This window comes from Aethalodelphis obliquidens, unplaced genomic scaffold (assembly GCF_003676395.1).
Source record: "Aethalodelphis obliquidens isolate GAN/ISIS:26980383/991018 unplaced genomic scaffold, ASM367639v1 scaffold7, whole genome shotgun sequence".
NCBI classification, from domain to species: domain Eukaryota; kingdom Metazoa; phylum Chordata; class Mammalia; order Artiodactyla; family Delphinidae; genus Aethalodelphis; species Aethalodelphis obliquidens.
In genome coordinates, this window is record NW_020837951.1 from 65567798 (window position 1) to 65594450 (window position 26653).

The window sequence follows — 26653 nt, forward strand, 5'->3', positions numbered from 1 at the left end:
ACCATTTTAAAGAGTTTTTATGGTACATCAGGCCCCGAGCTGATCCTTACCCACACTATTTCTACTTTAATCCTTGCTCCGACCTGATACAAAGAAGATTATTACCCTCCAAGTTAACAAATGAGGAAATTGACACTTCAAGAAATTCTGTCCATTGTCAAACTTCCCATAACACAGTTGGGATTCAAACTCAGGCCTTTCTGACTCATATGCTTTCTATCCCTATGCTACCCTATCCTGCTTCCTACTACACTATAAATATTTAGAACATTTGCAACATTTGTAGATAAGGCAATCAGAACCATAAGTAACTGATCATTCCTCAAAATGCAGGTATCTGAGCTAAACTGCATCCACAATCAAACCATCATATCACCAAAGGCTAATCAGGTCATGAAGTGTACCTGTCTGTCATTTAAGATAAAAGTGCAACCCTTGTGATCTTTGACTGGTTTTACCACACCGTGGTAGTTACATGCCTTGTTATGAAGTCAATCATACAAAGTTTGAAAATGTTTAAACAATGGACACATAAAACGTGTCAAAAAAGATAAAAGTAAAAGATTAATCAATGAAAAAGTTGGCATGCACGATGGGCAACCATTGCAAAAGATTCTTCCCTAGCCTATGTCTGCAAAACACTATTTTATGGACATATTTTTTGGAGTTTCAGAAGCTGTTTTACCTTACATTAGCTATTCTAATGTAACTGCCTCCATTATGTTTTTGACTGCTGAACTAGTAAGAAAATTCAGTTTTCTCTTAGAAGAGAAACCATTCTTCTCACTGGCATCACAGTTTCCAAAATAATTCATGTAGGTTTAAGTGTGATACTTTCTGTTCAGAGGATAAATGAAAAGAAAGGAATGAGCATTTGGCACTTGCCTTTGACAGACCCCATGTGAGGCATTTTCACATATGTTATCTCAAAATACTCCAGGTAGCAATACTATTATATTTCATAGGAGAGAGCACAGTAGGTCAAAAAGTGAAGGATGCCAAGGGCTAGGTGGAGAGGTGAATGGAGAGTTACTACTTTGGGGTATAGTTTGCTTTTGAAATGATGAAAACCTTCTAGAATCAAATAGTGGCAATGGTTGTACAACCTTGTGAATATACTAAAAACCACTGATTGTACCCTTTTTAAAATGGTGAATTGTATAGTATGTAAATTACATCTCAATTTTCTAAATTACATAGTCATGGTAAAGGTTAACATTTGAGAAATCCAGGTGAAGGGTTATATGGGAATTTATTATACTATTTTTCCAACTTTTCTGCAAGCCTGAAATTATTTCAAAATAAAGTTTTTTTTAAAAGGCACAAAAATATGAATATAGTTAATGCTACTGAACTTACGCTTACAAAATGGATGAGAGGGCTTCCCTGGTGGCACAGTGGTTGAGAGTCCGCCTGCCAATGCAGGGGACGCGGGTTCGTGCCCCGGTCTGGGAAGATCCCACATGCCACGGAGCGGCTGGGCCCGTGAGCCATGGCCGCTGAGCCTGCGCGTCCGGAGCCTGTGCTCCGCAACGGGAGAGGCCACAACAGTGAGAGGCCCGCGTACCACACACACAAAAAAAATGGACGAGAGGATAAATTTTATATTATGTGTTTGTTTTTTTTTTACCACAATTAGAAATAAATAAATAGGTAAAGGAATTTGTACAAGATTCTACCTAGTAAGTAGAGGTATCGGTATTCAAATGCAGGTCATTCCAACACCAAAGCCAAAACTCTTGTTAGAAGCCCAAAAAAGAGCTGATTTATTTTCCTTAGATTGTGCTGAGATGTTACTTATGGCCATTCTAAAGCTGCACACTAACACACACACCTAAACTGCTTTTTTCATAAGTGAAAACTACTACCAACTAAGTGGGTTTTATTAAATGTTTCTGAGCTACTTTAAGGTTGCCACATGACTGTGAATGTGTGTGGAAGAAGAGAATGTTTCTGTGTTATGCTGTATATTAAATAATGATTCCAGACTGAATATTATTCAAAAACAAGGCCTTATGTTGAAATTTCCAGTCAAAATTTCAAAACTGGTACTGACATGAGAAAGTAATGAATGTGAAAATATTTGTTTTTATCAAATTCTGGTTTTATTTAATGTTTTTCTGTTGACTTAAAAATTCTTTAATTCTATAGCAATTTCTCACAAAGATAATTATTTTCTTTAATTACAAAAAAAATTAGAGACATGAGTTTCAACACACTTATATAATGTGCTCATCTGCCGAACACTGACACACAATACAATGGGTATTTGCATAAATGGGTCTATCTGGGTTTGACTTGGGAGCTCACAACTAAATATCTTTAGTAAGCCAAGCGTATAAAATACCCATATACCTTTAGAAATCAATTTACTCAGGAACATTAAGAAGTGGAATTTGGGTTAAGCTGTAATCAAGTATAGAAAGCTGACCCTTGAACAACATGGGGGTTAGAGGCACCAACCCTCCACACCATCAAAAACCCAAGAATAACTTATAGTTGGCCCTCCATATACACTGAAAAGAACCAGTGTATAAGTGAATCCAGGCAGTTTGAACCTGTGTTGTTCAAGGGTCAACTATACTAAAGGGAAGGAAAGGGGAAAGAAGGGGAGGGAAACATTCCTTTAAAAAAAATGTCAGGTCGGAATTCCCTGGCGGTCCAGTGGTTAGGACTCAGCACTTCCACTGCCAGGGCCTGGGTTCAATCTCTGGTTAGGGAACTAAAATCCCTTAAGCTGCACAGCGCAACTAAAAAAAAAAAGTCAGGTGGCAATTCTAGGGGGAAAGCAAATCATTTTTACCAATATTTTTATTTTTTTTCATATCAATAACTGTCCAGTGATTCCCAGCAGAGGCATTGACATTTTGGGCAGAACAAGTCATCACTGAGGATAAATTCTTCTGCGGCTGGGACAATGAGGTGTCCTTGGCCCACTACATAGCAGGAGGCACTCCAATTCCACTCATTTGTAACAAACAAAACCATCTCCCAAGATTTCCAAACACCCCGTGGAGGTGGCAGCACCCCCAGGTCCAGAACCCAGACAAGCTGTAACATCTTCCCCGTCTCAGTGTTTCACAGCCAACTGATGAGTGGGAAGCTGCTTCCGTCAGTCAGGCTGGATGCCAAGGCTGTCACGCACAGCCAGGATGCCCCACGTTCAGAGATAACCCTCTCTCTCTTACGGGGCCCACCAGCTGCAAATTCAGATTTCCACCGTCAGTTATTCTTAAAACCAAAACTGGCATTCATCTGATTGACACCACAAAAACTCTAAGAGAAATGAACATTTAAAAAATGGAAAGACTTTCATTATTTCATGCATGCTTTTTACAGTCACAGTCTTCAAAAGTTACAGGGCTTAGACCATCTTACTTTTTAATGTAACAGGTCATGATATACTGATTAGAAAGAAACCACTGGGAGTTCAGTTTTCAAAACAGAAGAGTTATACCAAGAATCCAAACCCCACATGTCAGAGCACAAGACGTTCAAGTTCAATGCCTCTGCATACTTAAGTTACCAGAGGACAGAAACAACGCAGAATTTATAAAAACTGATTTAGTATAAAATACAGAAGACAGAGTTAACTTTGAAATACAGAACTGCAGAGTTTTATTTTCAACTGTAATGAAAGAATGAAAGGAAAGAAACTTCAAAGCTAGGAATACTTTAACTTAATGAGAAAAGAAAATCTAGCATTTTCCATGTTAAATTTTAAACAGTTATCAATCACAGAACTGCATCATCTTTTCACTATTTCTTTAACCAAAGCCCAATAGGTCTGCCTGTTAATAATAAAAGTCATTGTATTTCTTGCTTTCAAAAGTATTTAATCACCACAAATTCTTTGGTAGAGTCTTTCCCAAGTTCTGACTAGAATCCTGTAAGTCTACAGAACTAGCTCACCAGGGAACACAGCACAACGCTAAATACCACAATCTATCACCAGTATTAACTGCTCCCAGCCCTAAGACTTTAATTGCGACAAGACTGCAGCTCAGAGCCTGAAGCCGGGTAAAGTCCTCTTGCAGCAGGCAGGGACAAGGACCACATATTTTCATGCATGCTGGTGCATATTACACACTGTTTGCTGCCCCAGTCACAAGCATGTCCAGGACAGGATTTCTAAACTAGTCAGTGAAAATTCTACTCAATGCATTTTCACAGAATGAGCCCCGAATTATTTTAGACCCATCCATGAAGATTAAGTGACCAAAGCACCAACAGGTTTGCCAGTAGCTACAACCTTCTGACAAACTTTGGGAAAGAGAAATCCAATAAAATTTTGTTATCACAACACTAGACTGTCAATTTCCAATTTATAAACGAACTATCGCAGTCAAAACTGCAAAGTGAGTCAGTATTAGCGTTTATCATTACTGTTAAAGACAGATGTCTTTTTAAGAACCACTGGAATTTTTTCTTCCCTTACAGTACACTATTTCTGCAAAACACAAAGTGGATGATATATTTAAAACAGTAATATCAGTTTACAATGTCAAGTTACTGCATGGTCAAAAACTTGATTTCTATAGCAGGTCCTCAAGATAAAACTAAAATCCTCTGCTGCGGTAGGTCTACTTTCCAATTACTAGAAGTAAGCATACGAGAGATATAATTAGTTATGACACTAGGACAGGCATACATGTTTCAACACACACGCAGCTCAGAACAAAGTTTTTGGCATTATATGACAGAGGACTTAAACCAAAGACTCAAAGAGAGGTTATGCAGTGTGTGTGTGTGCATGTATGTATATGTCTTTTTTTTTTTATTTAAAACTTGCCACACCAAATTATTTCTTTAAAGTTATAAGCATATTTTGATTTGTTTAAACATCTCTTTAAAGATTTCTCAGGGAAAAAAAAAACACCCTGCAGCTTTCATTGCGCCTACATTACAAATTAAGGAAGCTGACTTTATAAAATTCATTTGGTGAAAAAGAATCACCTTTCAAAGAAGGCTGCATGTTGGCTAAACACATTTAGAAAAGTTTGACGGTCCTAGTCTTGGATTTCTCAATCAGGGATGAAACACTAATTTCTAAAAATGGAATATACAAGGCAGTACAATTTAACTTTGACCATTAAAAGTCTGTCCAAGATATACTGCCGAGACAGCCACAAACCAGAATCTTTCAGCAGAGCTTTAAAAATTAAAACATGAAACTACTAAATAAGTACATTACTAAATTATGATCCACTTAGGATCATTTATTCCTTGATAAAGATAGAAAGACAAAAATTTCATAATTATATACCTAAGAATCTACAGAGCAGCATGTGAGAGCTGTATCAACAGTTGATTATAATAAAGTATGACTGCACTCAAATGAGGGGCAAATTTAAGAAAGAAACAGATTACATACATACATAAAAAACTGAAATTCTGTAAGATCCTACTGTGCTTGATCTCAAAGAATTATAACATGAAATATTCCAAAACTTCCCTTTTCTAAGAAAGGGTCTTGGTTTAGGCCTGGATTCAGTCAAAGATTTTATTAAAAAGAAATTTATGATGCAGTAGTTTATAAAAACACAACAAAACTCAATCTCATGATATTCTGAGAAATATCCAATAGTAATAAATGGTTCTTTTATTTAGTTTCTTATCAAATATAAATTTCTTTTCCTGAGAATACCAATCCAAAAAAACCTAGAAAGGTCCAATATCTCATGGTAAAGAGATGACACCAAAAAATGGAAGTAGATTTCAAGTCTGACAGCTTCCATCTTCCGGGTCATGACTGCCCTCAATCTGCATATGAAATTCCATGGACAAAGTCAGGTGTAGGTATTGTGAATGGGTGTCGGAAAACACAGAGCTTTTAATTAAGTGCATTCTCGAGTATAATAAGCCACCCTGGAACAAGATAAAACATGGAGAACCCTTTCAGCTAGACCTTACACTCCCACAGGAGTCATCATACATGACAATGAACTATGACAAATCCCATCTCATGGGCCAAATGGTCCATGAAGACAGCACACGTGTTTCCTACAAAGACAGTATTAATGATGCACTCGTGTTTTGGTCGAGCAGAGCTTTCCACCTTATAACAGAGCCTGCTAAGTGCCCTCTCTACCTTCACAGAACTATGTAAAAAGCTTTAGTAAACTACGTATGTATAAGTTCACTTTGGGTTTGGCTAAAAGAAAACACCCAACAGTTTACAGCTGTTTACTTCTAATACCAGTTGGTCTTAACTTTCTTTCAAATCAGAAAGTTCCAAAGTTTCAGAGAACTCTGGGGGAATCCAGAAATATCTAAAGTTAGCTTTTCTGGAGTCAAACTTATTTCATTCCTTTTTATTTCTTGAATTCTCATTCTTAAAAACCTTCTACAAACTTCAAAATAGGGTGTGGGTGTGATTTTGCAAAATAAACTTACTTTTCAAAACTGATTTTAATATTTTTAACAATAAAATTATGCCAAGATCTACAGATTCCATGCAAAATTAGCATTTTGTGCTGTGGAGAAGAGGTTGGAAGATGAATTGGAAGAAAGTTTACAACACAGTATTTTCCGAGAAGGTATATAACTAGTGCATTTCTCAACTGAGAACCAGAAAGTAATCATAAACTGATTGGTAAGTGTCACCTGAAACTACAACTTACAGGAATTCAAAAACAAATCTTAAAGCATAAAAAACAAAATAAAATCATACTCCCCTTTAGCAACTACTCTTTCCTTTGACTTCCGTCATCTGTCAGTATAGACAAGACTGCCTCAGAAACAGTTTGTGTGCACAAATTTGTACTACACTTGCTTTCTCATTTCTCATGTCCTGAGTATTTATTTATACCCCACATATACAGATTTACTGAAACTAAGACAAAATATACAATATAAGCTATGTGACAATCGTTCTAATTTCTAGCCAAAGAGCGCTACACAAAACCATTTAATATCATGGAGCACTTACACAGTCTCACATCTTAGGTAAAAATTTCCTTGATCGTCTCTGCCTTCAGAGGCCTCCTCAGGCCACAACCTATAATACTTTTACTCAGATTTCACAAGATCTACACTGAAGTACAATCTATCGGGTGCTTGCCACGTGCAGCCCAGTTGCATAAGACCACAAAATATTAACACAATTTGATAGTTAGAAAAATGTTTGTAAGCATGCATGTATGAATCTATATATGCAAAAAAATCTCCCACCGGTTCTCCTAGAACCAAATGAGTTTCTATGGATATTAATAGGAAGTTCCATTATTGGTGGGGAAAAATAGTCAATATGTCTCAGTTGTCACCTCAGGACACTGTGCTCATTCCAACAACACTACTATTGTTCAAAACGTTTCTGGAATTCTTCCTTTGTGACTATTTCCAGAGCCAATTCATAAGTTATATGAGAAAAATCAACTGTGCCAATTTTCTTCTTACCAAAAATAGAATTATTTGGCTTTATCACCCACCATGTTCATCAGGCTTAACTTCTAGACAATTCAGAAAACCAAAACTTTTGTCACAGAAAATTTGCTGGCACTGAAGGTAATTAGAAGAATTAGATACAGGCTGTCCAAACCCAATGCCAAATGATGAACTCCAAAACATTTTAAGCTAACATCAGTGTATGACCTTCTAGGCTGACTATGTTATACAGAATAATACTTACTTGTATCTACTTATTTTTGGTTTTCAAGTTTCCTTAGCACATTTATTAGTATATTAATTACTTTAATGTTTCACTCAAGTTTATGAATCTTATCAAATTTTTATTAACAAGTTCTTCAAATGTTATAAAACTTCCTTTAACTTGAGAAGGTACTAAAATGAATACCTAACTAGGTGTCCTTCCGAATTCTAAATTTATCATTTATTTATTTCCCCATAGTGTCTTCAAAATTGCATATATTGTAATTATAAAATGGAACTGTAAAACTTAAAATGGTGAATTGTATGGTATGTGAATTATATCTCAATAAAGCTGTTTAAAAAAAAAACTGAAGTCACCAAAGTAACCAGTTAAGCTTCATTAAAAGGCCTAAATTACTAAAAATGACATAAAAGAATTATTCAAAAATCAACCAAAAACACAGATCACCCCAAACAGACCAATCAGGTAGCAAGCAAACTCGAATCATCACTTAAAATGGCTCAACATACCTCTTCATATGGGTTAGTGCAGGTACAAAGGGCCCCATTACAGGAGCAATTTAACTCAAGATACCTGAAAATTCTACCAGAAGTTGAATATTAAGGAATATCTATCAGTACACACATGTGTGCTGAATTACATATAATATCTCACTCCCAACCCAATATTAGATCTGTACAATTTTCTGAATAATGGGAAAGACTTTACACATTCTCACGAGTGGTATCACCACCTTATTACTCAAACGCACAACATCTGTGAAAAGCCTGATTACGGAGATATATTTTGCTTCAAACAAAGTTAACCATCCTGGTCCAGATCAGGCTCAATCCATAGTGTCAAATTTGATCGCACAAGGTATCTCTTATACATGTACTATAAGATACCATGCATACTACAAAACACAAATATAAAAATAGGAGAATGAGATAAATCGAATTTCATTCTCCCCAGATCTTATAGGATGACTTTTGCTTATACCTCTTGGGGTGTTTACATCTACTCTGGAAACCACTGCTCCAATAAGCAGTTCTGATAATTGCAACAGCAAATACCATAAATAACCCTCGAAGTAATAACTAAGATCTGATAAAAACTGATAAAAAAATCTGTTAATGATTACAAGGAAAATCATATGCAGGTATATTCATTCACTCAATAAACAGCTGCTGAGTGTTTCCTATACCAGGCACTGCTACAGGCAGCGGAAATTCAGAAATTAACAAGACAGGCAAAAGTCCCTGTTCTTATGGAGTTTGGCATCCTGGCAGGAAGGTGGACGACAAATAATAAACTACATATAAGTAAACAAATTCAGTATCTTTTCTAGTGGTGATAAATGCTATGAAGAAAAGAAGCAGGGATAGAGGTCAGAGAAACATACAGGGTGGAGAGACAGCTGGCGGACGAAAGCTGTCAGTAAGTTCTCTTGAAAGGGATAACATTTTCAAGGAGACATGAATGAAATAAGGGAGCAAGCCATGCAAAAATCTGGAAGAAGAGCATTCCAGGCAGAGGAAAACTGCGTACAAAGGCCTAAGGAAGGTAGGAATTTGGCATATTCAGTGAACAGCAAGAAGGTCAGGATTATGGGAGCTGAGTGACCAGTGGTAGGAAATGATTTTGGAGCACTGGGCAAGGATTACATCTTACGTATCCTTTTCAGTCATGGCAGGAGTTCAGATTTCACTGCAGGTGTGGTAAGATGAAAGAAGACACTGGAAGGTTTTGTGATAGGGAAGTGATTTCTCCGTAAAGAATCCTCTGGGTGTAGTGGGCAGGACAGAGGCAAGAATGGAAGCACTGGGCCAAATGGAAGCTACTGCGGTATTCCAGGTAAAGGGTGGTAGGGCTCTGACCAGGGTGATGGTGAATGGGTGGAAGTCAGGAGACAGATCTAACAGGACTTGCCCAGTAGATGAGGGGCACAAGAGGAGGAGACCCTGAAAGATCCTGAGGAAAAACGTGGTGAGCAAGGAGGTTGGGGAGTCACATAAACGTTAAGTCTCATGGCACTCATTTTAACTGGCCCTTTGTTTATCAATGTATTTTTCTAACTATATTTTTATCAGTGTTCAACATTTCCTGTGCAATTTTTCCATTCTCTCCATCACCACCCTCACTTAATTTTTGGTGCTGACACCTTTTCAAATTTAAAATTTGTAATACATTAAACCCTATAGGTTTAAATAATAAAATTCTCACACTACGCAACCGTACCACAACTGCTCTGAAACTTACAGACCGCAGACTGAAATAGGGACAAAAGGATGAAAGCTGGACTAGATCTAAGGCAACCACAGCCAACAGGAGGCTCCCCTGTCCACCAACATCTATCCTTCAGGCTCAGTGGATGTTCAGTGCCTTATCCTCCTACCTTCTCTTCCCCTAACAAATGCTTCTCTGTAGTCAAAATCTAATTGATATTAAAGTGTTCTAAAGGGAACAAAAGACTAAAGTAAAAAAAAAAAAAAAAAAACAAATTGGGAAGTTACTGGAATCAACCAATGTGAAGTCAAAGGTACAGATTTAACTTTTTGGTCCTTTTTGGCACCCATGAACTAGTAAAGAGATGTTGAACATCACACAATGTGAAACACTGAGAATCTTTAAAATCTAATCGTGGCTCTAACTGTATAATGGAAAAGAGAATCCCAAAGTAATCAAGGAACTTTTGTATCACACAGAAAATAGATGCAGAGATTAAACACTCACACACATGCACACACACCCCCTTACTGACTTCCCAACTGCAGTGTATTCCTCCTATATATAAGGACAATCGCAAATCATGATATTTCTCTACAAGGTATTATTAAACAATAGAAACTTTCTCTAAAAGGTATTTAACTGGTCTTAAGCTTTATTATTTTAAAAAACAACAACATACATCTTTTTTTCCTCCGGGAAACTGCAGCCTTATTCTGTGGCTTCCCACCATTCTCACCTAACCCATATACAAAACACATTACATGTAAGGTAGTAGCATGAATTATCTCCCAAGAAATTTAAAATGAATGAAATGGGACTGCCATCTGCATTAGATCCATAAAAAACCAAACAGATGCAAAGTCACCTTAACAAGTAGCTCCCAGGACAGTTGCCTAATATCTGCTTGAGAATATTAACATATCCAGAGAAAAAAAGAATTTATCAGTCAGAAGGTGAATGAGAAGAAGAAAAAAGCAACAGGGGTCAATTTTGTCAATGCTCTTCCAAGCACAGTCAGGAGTGAGGAGTCTGAAGGGTGCACTGTAAACAGAGGCCACTGGAAAGGTTTTCTCTACAGAGGGAGGAGGCCCTTACACCCTCCACCTCCATCCCTAATATTCTCTGATCAAATTCCAAGTTCATAAAGCAATGAGCAATATTTGGATTATGATTTGACTCCCACTTAAATTTGCCTGCAAAGGAGAGAATGTGCTAAGCATGCCGATAGGCGTACGGAAGTATTTCACCTAATAAGGTATGTAGGTGTATACATGTTCACATGGCATGTGTGCAGGCATGCACATGTGGGTATGTAATCTCCACCCCTCAGTCAGTGAACAGCTGAATGAGTCCATTAAGGACTGATCTCTTTTAAGCGTGTACTGACAAAATTCGATTTCTAAACATACAAAGACCAGTGGAGTCCCCTGGACCATGGTTATTCTTTCAAGAAAATGAATACCCTCCTGCCAATGGACTTTGTGCTCCTTCATATTAGGGTTAGAACTTCTACCTCATCTGTTAGACATACAGTGCCGAACAGAGTGTCATGTGTATCACAGAAATGCAATCACCTGTTTAATTACAATCCAAAATACTTAAAAGTTGTGTTATGCTGTGGAAAATGATGACAGCCACAACTGCCATGCCTATGTGAAATGTATCATTTGAACATAAAAACCTGATCATTTTCAAAAGCATCTTTTACCAAATCAGTATACTACTGTCTAATGTTTCACGCAAATCTACAAGTTATTCTACATATAGTAACAAACAGTTACCTGCTGGCTGTTAACAGATTACTTTGGCATATCTGCATTTCAGAAAAACAATTTGACAATATTAATGAAATATTCAATGACACACTCAATATTCATCCACGCCATCCATACATATACCTAAAACTACAAAAAAATATTGTACCAGGTATTACTGCAGTATGAAAATGCACATGTGTCAAACCCTTCCCCCTCACACACCCAAAAACAACATCTCAGTGAACTATATTATTCTGCTTTCTCCCTCTCCCATAAGGAAGTTGCAGACTATCAGTTTGTCACTGATGCTTCTACCTACATACACACACACACACACATTTCATTAGATCTAATTATCACTGTCCCCTGTACACAGAAATGTCATGTCAGTGACTGGTTGCTGTTTATGGACATAAGCAAAGCTGCAAAGACCAATGAACACACATAAATCCTTTATGTGAAAATATTTTTTGCAAAGGACACTTACAGGGTAAAACATATGGCTTAACACGTGGCAGAATTTGAGTTTAAAAAATATTTATCTACTTTTTCATATTATTCAGACTTAATGTACTCTGAAGTGAAATTAATGTGTTAGTCTATCAAAAACCAATATGAACAAATATGCTTTGTTTCCTATCACCATTTTGAACGAGAGGAAAACTGAACTATCATATTGTACTTCCAGAAGCTTACCTGTTAGCGTACAGACGTGTTAACACAAAAAAACTTCCCTAATCCACTAGAGTAAAATGTGTATTACAGGGAGATTAAATACCATAGGACAGAGAAATGAATGGACTTTCTTTGTATGGCTGTATTTTTCCAGGTAATTACATACTTTATGTCCTTAAACCATGAAAGATACCATAATAGTACACATGATTCTCTCATTCCATATATATACAACAAGATACATATGAGCGGGCTTCCCTGGTGGCGCCGCGGTTGACAGTCCTCCTGCCGATGCAGGGGACACGGGTTCGTGCCCTGGTCCGGGAAGATCCCACATGCCATGGAGCGGCTGGGCCTGTGAGCCATGGCCACTGAGCCTGCGCGCCCGGAGCCTGTGCTCCGCAACGGGAGAGGCCACAGCAGTGAGAGGCCCGCGTACCGCAAAACAAACAAAACAAAACAAAACAAAGATACATATGAGCACGTCAAAACATGTGAAACAGAAAAGTAGCATTGATTTATTGCTCAATATTAATAAAAACTGTGTCATTTGGTATAATGAAATTTATTATAACCAAAAATCAAAAGTGTATGGTAAATATAAGATTTTCTACCATACAGTTTTTATAAATGATTGTAAATCCTCTATAGAATTTTCACCAGGAGAAAAGTAATTATATGTCATAAGATACAATTTAAAATTGGCTAATTACTATTTATGTAACTTAGGTAAACATTGATGAGGGGTGAAAATACATACTCTCCACATATATATTTGATCAGTTAGCCATCTAATTAATAGTTGATACTGAATGAATAATGAAACTTTTGTCCAAACTAACTGGCAAAAGGCCAAAACCAGACAATGTAGTTAAGCAAGAACGGCTCATCAGAATACTAGGAAAGCAATTACTTTAGATGGAGATAAATATAGTTGTTTCTTAACATGAATAAAGAAAAATTAGAACTTTAAAAGGGAACAAACTTTTTTTTTAATTCACCAATGATACAATATAGCTGCCCCCAAATTACGTTATCTTTCATTTGCTCTCAAGCTTCTCTAACTCAGCGATGAGGTATATTAATTACAAAATTTGTCAGGTAAACTTTAAAATAAGCTCATGTCTCCAAATGTGCCATGCCAGATTTGAACGTGGTATTTATTTAAAACGTAACTGGACCAGTTAGTTTGGGTTTGAGATCATACAGTAATTTTTAGCTTTAATCACTGGTGGTGTTTTTTAGTTACAATGGAATATCTAGGAAGACAAATTTTCTCCATAATGTTTTTTTCCTTTCCTTTTGAGTTATTTATAAAACTAAAACCAATTATTTCTAGGTACTTAATTCTACCCTCCAGGGTATGAAGTGTATCTCTTATATAGAACACCTAGAATGCTTTTAAACTCAATGATAATTAAGAAACATCAAAGCAAACCCAGGGTGTTTCACAGGGAGCTAAGAGCCATCATCTTTTGGCTACTAAATGACATATTTCTTGTCCCCTGGAGTATCACCAAGAGTTTTTTACCCAAACAATAGATGTATTTTCCTAACGTAGCCTTTACGCTTCTGAGGATCAGATTATTCTGAGTTTTAAAAGTAAACTGCTAAGGGCAACAGAAGAAAGAATAGACAGATAAGACTACATCAAACTTAAAAACTTCTGTACAGCAAAGAAAGCAATCAACAGAGTGAAAAAGCAACCTACTGAATGGTAGAAAATATTTGCAAACCATATTTCTGATAAGGAGCTAATATTAAGAATATATAGGGCTTCCCTGGTGGCGCAGTGGTTGAGAGTCTGCCTACCAATGCAGGGGACTGGGGTTCGTGCCCCGGTCCGGGAAGATCCCACATGCTGCGGAGCAGCTGGGCCCGTGAGCCATGACCGCTGAGCCTGCGCGTCCGGAGCTTGTGCTCCGCAACAGGAGAGGCCACAACAGTGAGAGGCCCGCGTACCGCAAAAAAAAAAATAATAATAATATATAAAGAACTCCTACATTTCAACAACCAAAAATCAAATAATCCAATAAAAATGGGCAAAGGACTTGAACAGCCATTTCTCCAAAGAAGATATACAAATGGCCAACAAGCATATAAAATGATGCTCAACATCACTAATCATCGGGAACTTCAAATCAAAACAATGAGATATAACCTCTCATGTGTTAGTAAGGTCACTATTTAAAAAAAAATCAAAAGAACATAAAGTAACAAGCATTGACAAGGATGTGGAGAAATTGAAACCCTTATGCATTGTTGGTAGGAATGTAAAATGGGGCAGCAGCCACAGAAAACAGGAGGTTCCTCAAAAAATTAAAAATAGAACTACTATATAATCCAGCAACTCCATTTCTGGATATATATCCAAAAGAATGGAAAGCAGAATCTTGCAGAGTTATTTGCACACCCATGTTCACTGCAGCATCATTCACAATCGCCAAAGAGTGGACTCAATCTAAATGTCCATCTAAGGATGAATGGGTAAAGAAAATGTGGTATATACATACAATGAAATATTATTCAGCCTTTAAAAAAAAGGAAATCCTGGGCTTCCCTGGTGGCGTAGCGGTTGAGAGTCCGCCTGCCGATGCAGGGGACACGGGTTCGTGTCCTGTCCGGGAGGATCCCACATGCCGTGGAGCGGCTGGGCCCGTGAGCCATGGCCGCTGAGCCTGCGCGTCCGGAGCCTGTGCTCCGCAACGGGAGAGGCCACAACAGTGAGAGGCCCGCCTACCGCAAAAAAAAAAAAAAAAAGGAAATCCTGTCATGTGCTACAATGTGGATTAACCTCAAGGACATTATGCTAAGTGAAATAAGCCAGTCACAGAACGATATATACCACATGATTCCATTTATATGAAGTATTTAAAGTAGTCAAATTCTTAGAAAGTGGAATGGTTGTTGCCAGCATCTATGGGGAGGGGAAAAGGGGAGTTGTTCAATAGGCATAGATTTAAGTTTCCATTTTGCAAGATGAAAAAGTTCTAACAATCTGTTGCACAGCAAGATGCAGCTAACACTACTATACTGTATATTTAAGATGATTGTTATTAAATTTTATGTGATATTTTTATCACAATAAAAATAAACTGCAAAAGAACCAAGAACAGCTAAAATAATCTTGAAAAAGAGGAACAAAGTTGGAAGACACACACTTCTCAGTTGCAAACAATGCAAAGCTACAGTAATCAAGGCAGTGTGGTACTTGCACAGGGATAGACATATAGATCAATGGAACCAAGTGGAGAGTTCAGGGGGAAAAAACCCTTACATCTACGGTCAAATGATTTTCCCAGAAGGTACTATGATAATTCAAAGGGGGAAAGAATTGTTAACCGATGATGCTGGGAACAACTTGGTATCCTCATTCAAAAGAATGAAGCTGGACCCCTACTTCATATCATACACAAAAGTTAGCCCAAATGAATCAAGAGCTTAAACGTAAGAGTTCAAACTAAAAGGCTCTTAGAGTAAATTTTCATGAGCTTGGGTTAGACAATGATTGCTTAGCACACCAAAAGTACAAACGACAAAAGAAAAAATAAATTGGATTTTGTCAAAATTTAAAGCTTCTGTGCTTCAAAGGACACCATCAAAAAAATAAGACAACCCACAGAATGGGAGAAAATATTTACAAATCTTGTATCTAATAAAGACTTGTGTCCAGAATACATAAAGAGCTTACAACTCAACAATAAAAAGACAACCTAAATGAAAAAAGGGTAAAGGATTTAACAGACATTTCTGCTAAACAGAGAAGATATACAAATGGCCAATTACCATATGAAATGATGCTCAACATCACTAATCATCAGGGAAATTCAAATCAAAATCACTTTACACCCACTAGGATTGTTAAAATTAAAAGACAGATAGAAACAAGTTCAGAGAGGATGTGAAGAGATTAGGAAACCTATACACTGTTAGTGGGAATGTAAAATGTGCAGCTGCTTTGGAAAACGATTTGGCAGTTCCTCAAAAGGTGAAAGGTAGGGACTTCCCTGGTGGTGCAGTGGTTAAGAATCCGCCTGCCAATGCAGGGGACACGGGTTCGAGCCCCGGTCCGGGAAGATCCCACATGCCACAGGGCAACTAAGCCCATCCGCCACAACTACTGAGCCCACATGCTGCAACTACTGAAGCTCGTGCGCCTAGAGCCTGTGCTCCAAAACAAGAGAAGCCACCGCAATAAGAAGCCCGCGCACCACAACAAAGACCCAATGCAGCCAAAAACAAATAAATTCATTTAAAAAAAAAAAAAAAGGTGAAAGATAGACTTGCCACATGACTCAGCGATTCCACCCCTAGGTATATCCCTAACAAAAATGAAAAAGAACACATGCATACAAATGTTCACGGCAGCATTACTCGTAATAACAAAAAAGTGAACACTACTCAAATGTCAATCGTTGGATGAATGAATAAATAAAATGTGCTATAGCCATACAATGGAATGTTATTAATTGTACTTTTTAAGCGTATGAATTGTACAGTATGTGAATTATATCTCAATATAGCTATTAAAATGGTAAACAGCTCTGATTATATAGTCCTATCACATAAAATATAAAGTGCTCCCACTGGAAAGAAATATAGAAATTACAAAACTCACTTGTTTTACCAGGGATGAAATGGAGGCTCTCAGACCTAGGTAGACTAGAATGGGACCTGCCTCTAAACCCAGTCACCGGGCTGTTCTCACTCTGGAGTGGACAGTGGTGCAACTGCTTTCCAAGGCGTGGTCAGCCAGCTGAGATACTGACTGCATGAAGAATAGGTGCAGGATTCCTTCAGAGAGTAGCTCCTGACATGCATTCCTTTTCTTTAACTACCACATGGCTTTTTGGGGGGAAGGTAAAATTACAGCCTCAAATGTCCCTCCTTCCTCTTCTACTTCTCCCAACACAAACCATAATGAATGGGAATGGGAATATTAGAAGGGGCAATGTTAACACACCCCTGCCTTGTCCGTGGGAAGGCCACCAGGTCACCTGAGATGATCAAAGTACATTCATCTGACTATCTGCACAGAACTTCCACCCAATGGTCAAGAGACTGGGACATGGCCCTGGGCTGGCTGGGCACTTAGTTGTCAATTACTGAATGAATATGTATTTCCCTGCAAAGGATCATCCCACCTGAAGAAAGGAATGTGGAAATAGCTCATCTCTCCTCCCTGAAACAAAGATAACTTGGCCCACATGACGCCATGAAAAGCTTAGCAGAGAAAGTTTCAAATACAACTGTGAAAAAATTAGCCTCGGCTAAAAAAGGTAAGGTCAAGTAAAACTTAAAAAATCACTTTATAAGGATTCAGTAATAAATCATTCATATATTTGCAAAGCTACTGGGGAGCCCCAAAAGAGTTTGGTAAACTGACAAAAATTATTTAAATTAGAAAGACAAAAATATTCTAGTCGCCCCTAGCAACAAAGATTTTCCTAATTTAAAAAAATAAATGAACTTGAGGGTAAAGTTAGATGCAGGTATTATAATTTACCATTTTCTATTCAAATGTGTTGAGAATTCTTAAAGAGTAATCGGATGAATCTTAAGATGTTGAGAAATATTTTCCAATCCAAAGTCTGCCAATATTGGTCTTTATTATGATTTGCAAATAATCCAATGATCATCTTTTTCTTCCTTTACACTGAGGCAACAAGGCAAATGCATTTTTAAGGAATCAAGGGATAATACAAAAGATGCTAGAGGGAAATCAAAAGGGAAAATAGTAACATAGGAAAATAAATAGGCTACATTATTTTACATGGATTTTAAAATACATATATGACATCTATGAAATATCTCGAATTCTTTTCTAGATATGGAAGAATTAACAAACTGCTAATAGATCCATTTACATAGATGATTCAGTCAGTATACAAAATAGTTATAATACACTGAATAGTCACCAGAAACATCACTTGGGTCCTCTGAAAGATTAAAAAATGAAAATAAGACTCTTCCTTGCTGTCCAACTTATTCAATTCTCCCCTCAAATGAAGTTTAGCTGAAAACAATGCGACTGACTTAAGCTCCGCACAGGCAAATCTTGGCAGCCCTCAACTCTGTCTATCTCCTTGGCCTGTTAAGCAAAATTCCTTCACAAACTGTTAGTCTCTGCAATAACTCCTACAGAGCTCATTACTGCCAGCATCGGCCTATCCCCCGTGTTGTGCATTTATTCCCTGGGATGCATATCAACATGTGGCACATGTCCTTGACGTGCACAGAAGGGCTGCACCCCAGGACAGCAGCATGCACGACAATAGTGTCGACTCTCACTTCTCTATGGTTGCTGGGATGTAACCGAGAAATCTAATAACTGTGACAGTGGGGCCTTTCGGTTTTTCCTTGCCTTTCCAGACAGTGAAGCTGCACAGACACTAATGAAAGGTTAAATGAATAGGAATGGTTGACAAGAGGTACAATAAAGAAGGAGCTTGGTAATCCAGACACTGAGCAGAGATCCTTGGCTCAAGCAGAGAAAGGACAGCACATCGTCGAGTCACAATATTTAAAACAGCTTGCTATACACAGAGGCTTTTGTGTCTGGGTACACGTCTGGCTTTGGACTAAAAAAAAAAAAAAAGACACTGAAAAGGAATTTCAGCATGGGGCACTTTGGCGAATGTAAGGTCATAATAAGAGAAAAATGTTTTGTGTGGGTTCTTACATCTTTGTACTGAACACAAAAAAGCAGAGACTATGAACTCGTGAACCACAAGTTCCAAGACAATACTGTACATTTTGACAACTATTAAATACTGTATCTAGAGGGGTGGCTTGATGCGATTCCCACTGGTAAGATATACATGCAGTGACTCATTTAGCAGCTCCACATTCTGCCTTCCTTGAGGAAGAATTCCTGAATGCTCATCTTAGAATTCTATAGTCAAGGTCTAGTCTTCAGTGATTTGTTACGAATACTACCACCAAAACTCTCAAGCCATCTTCCACTCACTGCAAAACTTCCCAGCAGCTTCCTGTAAGGAAACTGAATTTATCACCCTAGCAATGTGTAAAGTACAAGGCAAACTTTTTTGTAATTTCAAGTGACTGCAATAGTGAAACGTCCTCGACTAGAATTTTTAATTATGGAATTAAATTTTTTTCAGTGCCCCACTCACTATACCTTAAGGGAAGGTTATATTCCTTGGGGAACTGATTTTAAATTATCATAACAAGGCTATTCAAATCACCAAGAAAAAAGTGCTCCAGAATGTCAAGGGAAAAATAAAGCAAAAGGAAAAAAAAACTGACAGTTAGATACAGATTTTTTTAAAGGATAAAAATGTATGACTCTGCTATGGCCAAACATTAAAAAATGATATATCTGTAAAACTGCTCCTATGCATAAGCACAAGTTAGAATACAGTTTCACAATAAATGGTAAAATCGTACTGAGAACATGCTTTAAAACAAGGGAGCCTCTTTGAACAGCCAAATTAAATTATAGCTGAACTCTTACTTGTACTGAGGGTTCTAATAAGCAACAAATAAAGACTTTTATTGGCTAGCAACATAATGAGAGCTACTGTGCAGACGATTAAAAAAAGACCAATCTGGGTAGTTTATCTCACCGATTATATTATTTACTTAAATAGTAAATAAGTTTGTCCAAAGTAATGCTATTAAAAACTAGCATATAAATTTTAAAGCGCAATTATGATCCATGACCATTTAAAGTAAACATCACAAATTTTAGTGATAAACAAATGTGAAATTAAACAAATATTGAATTTAATACCACTTAAGTTCTATTTCTTTAAATTTAACTAATTTATTGATCCCTAATACACTGGCTTTATAAATGGTTTACTATTTATGCTTATATCATGAAGTATTTAAGGAGTTTTCTCTCCAAAGTACGGCAGTTATGCATATAACTACTTCAAAAAGAAAGGAGGTTGTCCTGAGTGAACAGAAAGAAGGTACCCCCTCCTCAGTGATTTGGTAGGAAGTTCCTTTTAACAGAACTTTGAAGGTTGGCCTCTTTAACAGACCTCCATCAGCTGACAAAGCTACAAACAGTACTTAGCAAACCAAAACAGATTTTAAATGTATCGGGGTGCATTTTGCTTGATCCTCAGATCATCTGAAAGGTAGAACCCTAGAAATCTTAGCTGACTATTTGACTATTCTTGGAGAAAGTTCTGCTGCTTCTATCACAGCTATAAAAAAAACTACAATAGAACCTCCAAGCCTAAACACTAAGCCAGTACTCATTATCTCCTCTTTATCTGCAACATTCTGATTGCTAGAGTGACTTTAAAAAAAAAAAAAAAAAAAACCTTAAGTATATCTAATAAAATCGTGAGGCTCCCTCTAGCTCTTCAGAGAGGAGTTTACTAACCAATGATCCAATGATCCTATGTAATTCCCATCCAACAGGAAAGATTTGAGGAGGCTGCCTCCCTTCCACAGAAATGTTTTTCAACTGTTTCTTGTAAGGATGTAGATGGTAAATGAGACCAGCTGCAGAGGAATTCAGAAAGCACTGCTCAAGTCCGCAATGAGTTAAGAATCTATTAACTGCTTCCAACCTAAGCTTTAGATACAAAATTCTATAGTGAAACTTTAACCTGTTTAAACTACATATACACACCCAACTTAGATTTACCCACTTGCTAAAACTAAATTTAATAAAAAAATAAGGACATGCATGAGCATCTATCTACAGAAGTTGTTACTTGTAATCTGGTCTCAGTTCTAAAAACCTACATAGAAATTCAGGATCTTGAAATTTTTTAAAAACATTAACAGTGTATCTGTGGCTTTTATATAAAAGAGGCTGATGGTAATTTGTAGAAAACATGTCCATGTACCATGATATTTATACACAACACTGTTAATAACTTTTACTGTTTAATATTTTCTGCTATTCAGCCCTGGTATTTTGGGATTGTCGTTATTCAGAAGACTATAAATAATACACTCCAAGTATGCCATTGATATTTAGTCTACCTTACGATAGCCATAAAAGACACAGTCAACTGGCAAATCATTTCAAACAAGTGAAAATGAAAAAATGCTAAATCGAACTCCTACTACTCATTAGGACCACCTTTCAAATACTCAAGGAACATTTAAAATTGTGTGGAATCGTAACTCTAAAATTAAAAATAAAGGGAACCACTACCCTCAAGTCATCACCTATTGGGGGCTCCCTTAATATAAGAAATATTCCCAGGAACAACAACAAAAAGGAAAGCTCCCCCCACCCCACCCCCCGCCCCTTTTTGAGCCAGTGTCCAATTTCTTCTTTTCTGAACAGCTGTATTATCCAACTTAAGTTGCTCTGCTAATTTCGGTCCCACAAGGACTAACTTGGAAGGCAAAAAAATACAAGAAAAGATCAATTTGCTGGGAAAGATCAAATGAGAAAACTGTGGGGACAGCACCAGGTCAGCGTGTGGAGAACTAAGCAGACCTGTTCTTCATTAACTGTGGCTCTCTGGGGATGTCACACACTACCTGTCCGTGGGCTTTATTGAACTGCCTAACCCGCCTCTCTGTTCCATTCTTCTGGGCTCAAGTGAATCATATCCTGCTGCTGACAAGTTAGCAGGGGACTGCGGCTGCAACATGAAAGTACTTTTCTTTCTTGTCTAAATCAGGCAGATTTTTGAAAAGACGACACAGCATTGACTCGTGACATGGCAAGATGAAACGAGAGGTCTGGGCCGGTCTTGGAGCCGTGCAGATAAAAGTAATCAAATGACACTCCTGGAATGCAAATTGGCATTCTTGACTGCAGCAATTGCACAACCATGAAACATCCCTGACAGCAAGCAAGATTAGGACAAAATGTTATGTAAAGCACTGAACTCAAAAACTCTCACTTGAAAATTCAAACTGTTAACACTTACATTTTAATATAGCAATAGTCAGCTCCGCTTTTGTCTGCTGCTTTTTGTAATCACATATCCCTGCCTGAAAGATACCTTACATTTCAGGGGGAAGAAAAACGTCAGGTATTGATTGGGAAGGTACAACTGCTATTAATATTTTCTTCCTATTTATTTTTTAAAATCACGCGAGGTTGGTTCTTTTCCAAAGCCTTACATGCAAACAACAGCGAACTTAATATTCTCAAGGACCAGTTTGAGACTTTTCTCACACGATACTCAAACCGAGTTCACGTTCAGGCTCAGTATTACTTCCCTCAGGTGAAGACACTCCTGTACGTTGGTAAAGTGATTAGCAATCTGGATTTTACTACTCTCCAGGAACAGAAAGAGCAGCTCCAACTAAGAACTTCTTTAAGGCTGAAGAGTTTAAATAAAGCAGCTATAAATATAACACAAAACACAGATACCCTACGAAAGTTCACAAGGGATTTTTTGGGTGACTCCAAAGGGTCAATCAAGCAAGTTCTATTAACTTGCACAGGGTCTCACTACTCTTGAATACGTCCTCAAATCAGACACACTACACAGGAATAAATTCCACCACTTAAATAATGTATGTGCGTGCACAGTAACATCTAAAACTGCAGAATACAAAGCAGTGGGTGACAAATGTGCTTAACCACTGTTCAAAGTGATTAGTATTTGGGAATAGATGTGTAGACAAATAGTATACAGGCAAGGGAAAAGGGAAGAAAAATACCTACAACCGGCTTTTACAGTGTTCTTGTGTAAAATGCGGCTATAAGTAAAACGCTCTAGTGCTAAACAGATATATTTAATATTTTGTTTTGACGCCTCCACTTAAATACAGATTCCAACCACTGCAACTGTCCACGAAGTACATAAGAATTAATAAAACAGGCCACTTCTGCCACTTTAATCCTGGGTACACAGGATTATTTTATGTCTTTTGTACATCAGTTTTACAACAGCTTGACTCTAGGGTAAATGCGAACCACCGTAAATCGCACACTGCTTTCAAAACCACTTTAATTTCTGTCAGCGTTACTGTAACCTCAGTCTTGGGCTCACGCTTTTTTTTTTTTTTTTGGTGCCTGCATTTGACAGTCGCATCCCCTACACTCCAGTCGTGACTTTGATCACTGAAACAAGAGATGTCACATTAGGAGGAAGGGAAGAGAGAGAGAGAAAAAAAAATGCCAACCCACTATCTCCCTTTTTCTTACATAGTCCATCTACATGCGGAACGCAGTATATCAGAACCCCAAGAGGGGGTAACAATAGCAGCAAAGGGTGGGAGCAAACTAAAAGGAAGGGAGTGGTCCAGCCCCATTTCTAACAAATCACTTCCCCGAAAGCGGACAGAGCGCTCAGCAGCCGGCGAGCTAATTGCCAGGCTGCCTCGCTGCAGAGAAGCTGCTTCGGGTAGAGGGGCTGTGCTGGAATCTCGCTTCGCAACGCCTTCCCATCTCCTCCGCCACTTGCACTTAGAACTTTTTTTTTTTTTTTTAATCTCAGCCTCACTTTACAGAGAATTTCACCCAGGTTTAGGTGGGGTTTTTTTTCTTCTTCTTCTTCTTTTTTTATCCTGCCCTCTCCCCGGGCCCCAAATGCCACCCTCCAGTCAATGTGTAAGTAACACAAATCGGCTCCCGTCGAACTCCACCTCAAAATCTCTCTCTCTCTTTAGGGCTGATTTTCCTGCCCTGCGTTTTGCACATTCTTCAGAAAACCTCCAGGAGCACTTCCTACATTTACAAACGGAGGGTTCCCCAACGGGAGGGCGAGGAGGGGAAAATCAGAGGTGCCGGGGACCAGGCGGCGGTGTCCTCCCCGCGCGGCGCACCAGCGCGCCCAGGCGCCCACGCCCAGCCGCCGGCCCCGCACTCGCGGGCAAGTTTTAAAAGTTGCCGTGGGTCCAAACGGCGTTCCTCTCCGCCCCGAGCTCCTTCCAGCGCTCCATCAGCCCCCGCCTGCCTCCCGGCCCGTCCCAACTCCCCGGAGCCGCCCGCCCGCTTACCGCTCACCTTGCCCTGCCGGCCGCGAGAGGGGCGACCTTCCCGAGCCCCCCGAGCCCGTGCGCACACCCGCCCTCCCACCTGGAGCTCTCCTCCGCCACTCGGGCCAAGTTGAAGGGCGAATTCGGGAGCGGGACCGGGGTGGACTGAGGCTCTCCTTTCCTGTCCGCCCTCCCCAGCGCCCCCCTCCACCTCCCGCCGCTGAACTGGAGGAAAACACAGCCCCCGGGCGGCCCCCGAGGCGCGCCGGCGCGGGGCTCCTTTCTTCCGAAGTCTAGAATAAAAAGGAAAGGAGGGTGGAAACTTCTTACCATCTCGGCATGCTGGTTGTCAAGTGCAGCCCCCGCCTCTTGGTCTCCTCTTAGCGGCCGCGCCTGGACCAGCCCCTCCGCCGCCTCACGCTCCTTCTGTCTCGGCCTTTCTTTCCCTCCCCCTCCCGATTTCCTCCGGGCAGCCGCTCTCGCCGCCTCCGCCTCTCCCCGCCCGCCCGCGAGCGCCCTCGCCGCGGCCCCTCTGCGCTCAGGTGACTGATTGATTTACACCCGCGTGCAGGGTCGCCTTCGCTCCCCAAGTCGGAGCCTGCTGAGTTCCCCCGGTTCCTCGGCACACACACACAAAAAAAGGAACGGACTGTCCCGGGAGGGGGCTGCTGTGGGGCGGGGTACGGGGGGAACCGGCGGGCGAGGTGACCTCGGGCGGATTTGCAAGCCGCACAAGTTTCTCCTCTCTCTCTGCAAAACTGCCGCGGCTACGATGTTGCTTCCCTTTTGCAAAATAAAAGTAGGTTGGTTTGGTTGTTTGTCCTCAGATTCTAGGGGGCTAGTGAAGGAGGATGTATGTTTCTCCCGCGCCCTGTTACTTGTTTTCTCTCCCCCTGCTCTCTCTGGGGATGGAAAAACAACTTTGGCGCCCCCCCGGGGGGTGCGGGCTTGGAGGTGGAAGTGGCCGGTAGCGCCTAGCTGTCAAAAACGAGTGGGGGAGACCGGAGGGGAGGCTGTGAAGCGCCGAGGAAAGGGCGCGAACTTTATTCCGACTGCAGCAAACCGCGGCGTCGCTTTCCTTTTCGGGCACTCGCCCGTGTGGGTCCCCTATGACCAGTTCCTCCTCCCGATCCGCCGCCACCCCCTCCTCCTCTCCCCTTCCGTGCCCCCCGCGCTGCCCCGCGCGCCGCTGGGGAAGGCGAGGGAAGCGGAGGAAACCCCAGGGGCCAGAAACTCGAGACGAGAACGTGGTGGGCGAAAAGGCCAAAAGTTGTGCGCGGCTGGGGAGAAAAAAGTTTTTTGGTGGCGGCGTGTTTCGTGCCGGGCCAGACGCTGGCTTGCGGCGAGGGCTTCCTTCCCCTTCCCCTTCCCCTGGTCTGGGCCGAGGGCTGGAGACGCCGGGGGAGAGGAACGGCGCTGCCGCCTCCGCGGGTGCCCGGGGGGGGGAAGACCGGTCACATCTGTGGGTGACACTCAGCCGGCCCGAGTCGCCCTGCCCCGGAGATGCAAAAACGCTGGCTGCAGGCTCAGCGCGCACACGTCTGCCGCTGAAGGACATTTCTTCAATGCAGGCAAAACACACTCCCGGCCGCAAGAATGAGGAGGAGGGGGGTGAATTTAATCACCGTCATCTTCCTAACGTACACATTGTGCCAAAAACATCTCTGCGTCGTGCCGATTTATCATAGCCTGAACAAACTTTCTGCTTATCTGACAGGGGAGGGAGTCACAGGTTTCGAGCATCCACCCTCTGAGCACTTGGCAATCAGGTTCGGGGACGACGAACGCTTGCTTGGCAGAACAACAGGTCTGGTTACCAGTTACTACTAAAAAGAGAAAATCATCTCTCCTTCCTTTCTCTTTTCCCCGAAGTAGAGGAAGAGACTGGCCAACTGCATTCAGAGGTCAGAATCAAATTCCTTTGAAAATACTCAGCCTTGGAATTAATGTAGTTTTATTTTCTTTGATTGCACAGTCTGGTCTAAAGTTTAATATAAATTTTCGCATTAATTAAAAATTTTCGGAAGCCGTGACTGACAAGAGACTAGGCAGCCCAAGTAGCCACAGCTGTTTTGAAAATGTGATTAAGCTTATTATTCACGTGGATCCAACTTTTTAACAGTGGGGTCACCGCACCTGCAGTTCTGTGTACTGATTGGGTCCAAATTCCTGACGGTTTCTAGGGCCCTTTCAGAGCAGATTTCAAGTTACTTCTGCTTTTGTGAATTCTCTACACCATCTTGTCGTGGAAAGGTTTGTCTGGTGAACGCTTCGACAATATTATACAGTAAATACCTTAGAGTTTTAGGCACATGGTTTAGCTGGAGGTTTCTAGTGGGAGTCAGAAGACTACTTCTCTCACTATAGTACAACTCAGAGTATAGAGTAGATATCTAATGACTAGCCACATATATAAATGCATGTTATCTAAGAAGGCTCATCTTTAAGTGGTTTGATGCAGGTGTGGAGCGTGTTCTCTTATTCTGTAAACATAACTGTAACATTATCCTATAGTTTG

General features: G+C 39.9%; 1 protein-coding gene across 10 annotated transcripts in view; it reads right to left on the reverse strand.

Annotated features, from left to right (window-relative positions):
* BNC2 (basonuclin zinc finger protein 2) overlaps positions 1 to 24899 on the reverse strand; it is a 429908-nt gene extending 405009 nt beyond the window's left edge. For 5 of the 10 annotated variants that reach the window (XM_027105904.1, XM_027105903.1, XM_027105902.1 and 2 more), the window contains exon 1: positions 24466 to 24897. In XM_027105904.1, coding sequence (XP_026961705.1) covers positions 24466 to 24468 — 3 coding nt within the window. In that variant the 5' untranslated portion in view covers positions 24469 to 24897. Of the gene's footprint in view, positions 1 to 24465 lie in introns of all 10 variants that reach the window. The other 5 variants (XM_027105906.1, XM_027105907.1, XM_027105912.1 and 2 more) reach the window with 3 other exon arrangements.
* Positions 24900 to 26653: the final 1754 nt, after the last annotated feature.